The sequence below is a fragment of the Manis javanica genome, chromosome 10 (genome assembly GCF_040802235.1).
Source record: "Manis javanica isolate MJ-LG chromosome 10, MJ_LKY, whole genome shotgun sequence".
In the NCBI taxonomy this organism is placed as follows: Eukaryota; Metazoa; Chordata; class Mammalia; order Pholidota; family Manidae; genus Manis; species Manis javanica.
Window position 1 is genome coordinate 4,354,720 of NC_133165.1, and position 6,000 is coordinate 4,360,719.

Genomic DNA, 6,000 nt, shown 5'->3' on the forward strand with positions numbered 1-6,000 from the left:
GAGCTCCATGCTGGGGCACCACCCCTATTACCTGCTACCTTTAAGCAAAGACTGATGCTCACATCTTGGTTCTGAGCCTCATCAAGGACCTATTTGTGGCAGACAGTTCCAAGATGGCCCCCAAAGTTCCTGCCCCTACTCCCCACCCCAATATGCATGCCTTGTGCAGTTCTCTCCCCTTGAGCAGGGGTGGGACCTGCGGTGCTTCCAACCAATAGAACATGGAAAAGTTGAAGGGATTTTGCAGATGTCACTAAGGTCCCTAATCAGTTCACTTTGAGTTAGTCAAAAGGGAGCTCACCCAGGGTGGGCCTGACTTACCCATGTGAGCTCTTAAAAGACAGTCTAGAGAAGAGAGATACTTCCCTGCTGGCCTTGAAGCAAGCTGCTTTAAGTTCTGTGATCGCAAGGAAATGAATTCTTCCAACAACCACTGAGCGTGGGTGAGGACCCACCTCAGCCAGCACCTTGAGTGCAGCTGCATGAGACCCTAAGCAGAGGACTGAGCTCAGCAGTGCTCAGACTCCTGACCCACAGAAACCAAGAGATAATAAATGGATATTGTTCTAAGCTGCTAAATGTGTGGTAATTTGTTATACAGCCACAGGAAAGGAATATATAATTTCATTTTAAGGAACTTCTAGGTGCTGTGGCCAAGCCCCCCTGCCTCTCCGTGTGTGTGTATGTGTGTATGTGTGGCATGGAGGTGGGCAAGCAGGATGGGGGGAGATGGAACTATCTTAGAGGAAGTAATGGCCCATCTAAGGGATGGGAGGGGCTTGATTAATATGCAGGCCTGCCCGGTGGCCAGCTCTGGGCAGCTGGAGGGAGATCATCTCTTGCAGAGCCAGGGATTGCCTTGCGCTTGGGAGCCTTGACCCTGGCCCAGGACCTTACTTTCCCCTTTTGCAGGTAGTGCTGGGGGCAAATACTTGGAGGAAAAGCACACTCTTTGTCAGGATGCAAAGATTTTCTTAAGTGGAGAGATGATAAGATGGGATCTTTTGAATTAATAGCTTGGTTTAAAAAATCCTCTCTCTCTTTGTCCTTCCCTCATTCAAACAACCAAGGCTTCTCTCCTTCATGCTTCAAGAGGGAGAAAGCGTAGAAAGCAGATGCTCCTCCGACTTTAGAGTTTCATAAAAGTAACATCTTTGGGAGCCACAGAGGAGCTGGGGCACAGGGAAAGGCTTGGGGAGACACAGGTGAGTAAGAACAAAGCTCTCCTGACTCCCTGAGCTGTCAGAGAAAGGAAGCAAAGAGGTGGAAGGAACCCCAAGACAAGCGCTCTTTGTTTTTCTCCCTGGTGGAGCTGCAGAGAAAAAGAAGCAACCCCCCAAAGATCTGTGGGATCTGGGGTCAGAGGCACATGAGCCCATGTTGTGGGACAAGCCCTAGAAAGATGGCAAGACCTCGAAGACACATGGTGTGTCATTGGCCACTGACGGCACAGCCTGGCCCAATGGAGAAGCTCCGCAGTAATTCTTGGATGAAAGAATACAGTGGAAGCCCTCTAAAAACTCTCCGGAAAACTTTTCTTCACCAGCAGCAGGGAATGCTGATGAGGGTCATGTGATCCTGGCTCTCGGGCAAGGGCTACGGTGTCCAAGCCCCTGACAACCCCCAAGCATAAGGAGGCCCTGCTGTTCAGGTGAGGACCATGCCCTGTGGGGTGCAGGGTTCTGACCCAGGCAGCTGGATCCACTGCCTTAGGGAGGGGTGCCCGTGGGCCCTTGTACCGAAGGCAGGACCATTCCCAGCTTGCTCTCTGCCTGGGTCTCCCTGGCCCTGGCCCTTGGACCCTGCCCAGGAAGCTCAGAGGGGTAGTCATGTGGCTTCTCAGACCTGAGCCCTTGTCAGAGCCCTGCGTCGTACTGCAGCTGAGATGGGACCCAGGGTGGGAGTGCTTCTCATAACCTCTCTCTCGTGTTAAAATGCCTGAGGTGTTAGGCGCAGCAGTTAGTCACTGGGCCAAGAGAGCCCCTTTTATCATAGTTTGGGTCAGGCCTACCCCCTGGAATTGGATGAGGTCTTTGCGTGGGTAACTGTCTTGACTCCATACCACCGTTATGAGAACTGAAGTCTCTGATGATCAAGGTACCTGCTGAGTGTTTTCATAAGCCAGGTACTAGCTTCTACCACTCAAAGCAGAGGTTTCCTGCTAGGGCCTGGTTTGCCCTGGGTGGACATTGGGCAATGTCTGGGAACATATCTGTCACTCATAATTGGAGGAGGGGCACTCCTGGCCTCTAGTGGGTGGAGGCCAAGGCCTGCTGCTTAACATCCCACAGGGCCCAGGACGGCCCCCCCACCGCAGAGAATGATCCAGTCCCAAACATCAATAGTGTTGAGGCTGAGAAGCCCATTTTAAAGTTGAAGCAGAATGAATGTTCACCAGCTCAATAAATGGCAATCTGGTCATAAATAAGAGGGACAGAGGAACATGTTTTTTCCACAGTGGGTGAGTTAAAATGATTATTTTGTGTTATAGCACTTTGTTATTTATAGGCAATACATTTCTCATGGTCCAAGACCTAAAAGGGACATGGGGTGTACAGTCCAGCGTTTCCCTCCTACCCTCCCTGGAGGATCCAGCATTACCAGTTTCTTGTCAGTTTATCCAATGCATCTATAAGAAGTTGTATGCACATATATACACATATATATCATATGCACATATATATGTAGGCTACACACATTCTTTACATCTTGCTTTTGTCATTTAATCCATCTTGGAGATAGCTTCCTCTCAGGTCACAAAGAACTTCCTCATTTTTTCTTTTAAAGGTGACAGTATACCCTTTTGTGGGTGTTTGGTTAGCCACTCCCTTATGGATGGATAGTTAGGTTGCTTCTATTTTCCTTTGTGGTTACAAACACTAATGCAATGAATACATTTGTATATGTATCACGTTGCTTTCTACTAAGCAAATATATATCTGTAGGATAAAGTCCTATAAGTGGAACTGCTAAATAAGAGAGTTTGTGCATTTGTGGTTGTATTGGATGTTGCTAAATTAACCTCTATTGAAGCTGCCCCTGTTTCCACACTGGCAATGAGCGTAGGAAAGGAGATGGGGGTGATTTTCTAACTTAAAAAATTTGCTTTCACTATTTCTATCTTCTCATCAAAAACCTTCTGGGAATAAATAAAAGGTGGGCATGCCATTTAATATTTTGTGCCCATCATATTCTCAGTGTTCAGGGACGCAGAATCAGCCCATGGGAGATTTTTAAGTGTTATGAAGTTAATGCCTCTGGGAAGTGGCATTCACTTTCTCTAGAAAAGGGCTGTTTAGTTCCTGCTTCCTGGCGCTAATAGTTCCCAAATGACTTGTTTCTCAAACAGTTTACATGTAGGAAAATCTCTCTCAGCAAAATTCCCTCTGAGTGGTTATTTGAGCTTTGTTTTTTAAAGTTTCTGATTTGAGGGCCCCTTTGAGAGCCTGTTAGAAGTGATAAAATCCTCTCCTCACAAAAAGGCACCAGTGGCTTGCGTGACTTTTCAGAGGCTGGAGCTGCTTTGGACCCCCAGGAATGGCTCCCTGGTTAAGGGTGAGGCTCATGCTTCCAGGCACCTCTCCCTGTCCTGAGAGAGAGGGGCTTGCAGATTCTAGGACCGGAACTGGGCAGAACCAGTTTCCTGTGGCTCGGGGGAAACCCAGAGCTCTAGGTCTGGCTTCCCCCTCCCCCACTTCCTGGCCGAGTGGCTGGTGAGTTATTTGGTCTCTCTGAGCCTTAGTTTTCTCATCTACGGGATGAGGACAACACCTGCTTTGCAGTGTCCCTGTATGAGAGAGAAAGAAGACGAAGCGGCTGAACATGTCCAGCATCAGGCTCATGCTGGACGAACAGAAGCTATTGTTATTTTTATTATTGTGCCGTCCTGTGGATGCTGGCAGCTGGGATTCTCTAATGACCATGCTTTCCCCCTGCCTGGAACAGTTTTCCTTCTTATGTCTCCTGAGGTCTCTTTCAGCTCTCAGCTCAACCACCCCATCTCAGAGAGCCCTTCCCTGCCTCTCCAATTTCAAGTCAATTTGACCTCGCTCTCTTCTCCCAGAGAAATTCTTTCTTCCTGGTGCCTCCCTGAGTTGTAGTGAGATCTGTTAGTGTGTTTGCTTGTTCAATGTCTCTCTCCCCCACTGGGCTACATGTTCCAGGTGAGCTGGGGGAACCAGTTCAGGCAGAGGCCCCGAGGCCAGTGGGGGCCTGCTGGAGACGTGGGCAGCAGGCCTTCGTGGTCTGGAAAGAAGCATGCGTGGGGAAGAGAAACAAGAAAGGCCGGAGTGAGCGGGTCAGGGACCAGGCTGTGGGGACCTTTGGGACCACAGAAAGACAAAATTTGAATTCTCTTCCAAGAGCATTGGTGTCCCTCCAACTTGCCAGTATTAAACAGGGCAGTTATTTGATCTGAGTTCTTTAAACATCAATGTTTTATTACTTTTATAAATTTTTTAAGTGATGTCCTTTTAAAATGATCTCCAGCCACTGCGTGCGTGCAAGGCAGAGATGGGCTGGGCTGGGGAGCTGGGAGATCTTTCGGGAGGCTGTAGCCGTGGTATGTCTGCAGGCTGCACTCCATAGCCCATGCGGTTCTAGAAACAGCTTTGAGCATCCCAGGATATTCTAAGTCAGCCCTTCTTCCAGGGGGTGAGCCCAAGTTCTATGAGCTGCCTCACTCTCCCCAGAGCTGAGAATTGACTGTATCTCAGGGAATGACAGGTACCAGGGCTTCCACCAGCATCAGCAGACTGGCTGCAGAGCAGAGCTTACCTGAGATGGTGGTGAAGTGGGATGGGGAGGTCATTGTCACGAAGGGCGGCGTGAGGTACTTGGCCTTCACACCCTGCAGGGCCAGGCGGTCCATGTTGGGGGTGTCCACATCCTGGTCGTAGTCCCAGCGGAAGCCATCGAAGGAGATCAGCAGCAGCTTGTTGAAGCTCTTCCTCCCGCGGGCGGGATGGCCGCTGGCCCAGCCCAGCAGGGCAGGCAGCAGCAGTGTGAGGGCCCTGAGCTCCGTCATACTGTGAGCACCTCACGCACACCTCGCAGAGTTCATAGGCCCACTCCCATTTCTCCTTTTTTTTTATCTATGGTTGAACAAAGTCCAGATTGATAATTCTGCCCTAGCTCTATTGTGGATTGAAATACCTGGAGTGTAACAAGATACCATGTTTCACGTGCTGAAAAATTTCTGGAAATGGATAGAGGTGACGGTTGCACAACATTGTGAATGCACTTAATGCAAATGAACTGTACACTTTAAAATGGTAAAAATGATAAATTATGTGTATTTTACTATGATAACAAAAGTCAACTATGTGAAATATTTTGGATTCTTATACTAGTTCCACTGTGGTGAAGATGGGGAACAAATTAGATTGGTGCTTTCCTTTGCTCAGTGTATCTTCTTTTTACAGAGTGAATAAATTTTTGTTCATTATGACTATGCAAACCTAGACTGAGTGCCCGTGATGCCTGGGAACACTACAAACACATCTATTCAATTTAATTAAAACATTTTTTGGAAATCTTAGGAAGGTTACCAGTTGAAAATTCCCCATAAGAAAAAAAAATTATTGTGGTTACATACACATAAGAGAAAACTCACCATCTTATCCATATGAAAGTGCAAATTTAGTGACAGTTAGTGCATTCACAGTGTTGTGTGACTCTCACCTCCATCTAGTTTCAGAACTTTTCCATCACCCTAAAAGGAAGCCCTGCACCTATTAGTGGTCACTCCTCATTCCTTCCTCCCCCAGCCCCTGGCAACCACTGATCTGCTTTCTGTCTGTTTAGATTTTCCTCTTCTGGACATTTCATGTAAGTGGAATCATACAGTATGTGACTTTTATGTCTGGCTTCTTTCACTGAGCATCATGTTTTCAAGGTTCATCCATGTTGTAATGTGTCAGCACTTCATTCTTTTTTATGACTGAATAATATTTCACTATATAGGTATGTCATGTTTTATATGTCCTCTAGCCAACTGAT

General features: G+C 47.6%; 1 protein-coding gene across 2 annotated transcripts in view; it reads right to left on the reverse strand.

Annotated features, from left to right (window-relative positions):
- Positions 1 to 5,095, reverse strand: part of LOC108406663 (ectonucleotide pyrophosphatase/phosphodiesterase family member 7-like) — a 28,749-nt gene extending 23,654 nt beyond the window's left edge. The window contains exon 1 of one of the 2 annotated variants that reach the window (XM_073214723.1): positions 4,777 to 5,095. In XM_073214723.1, the coding sequence (XP_073070824.1) occupies positions 4,777 to 5,026 (250 nt within the window). In that variant the 5' untranslated portion in view covers positions 5,027 to 5,095. The remainder of the gene's footprint in view (positions 1 to 4,776) is intronic. The other variant, XM_073214722.1, reaches the window with a different exon arrangement.
- Positions 5,096 to 6,000: the final 905 nt, after the last annotated feature.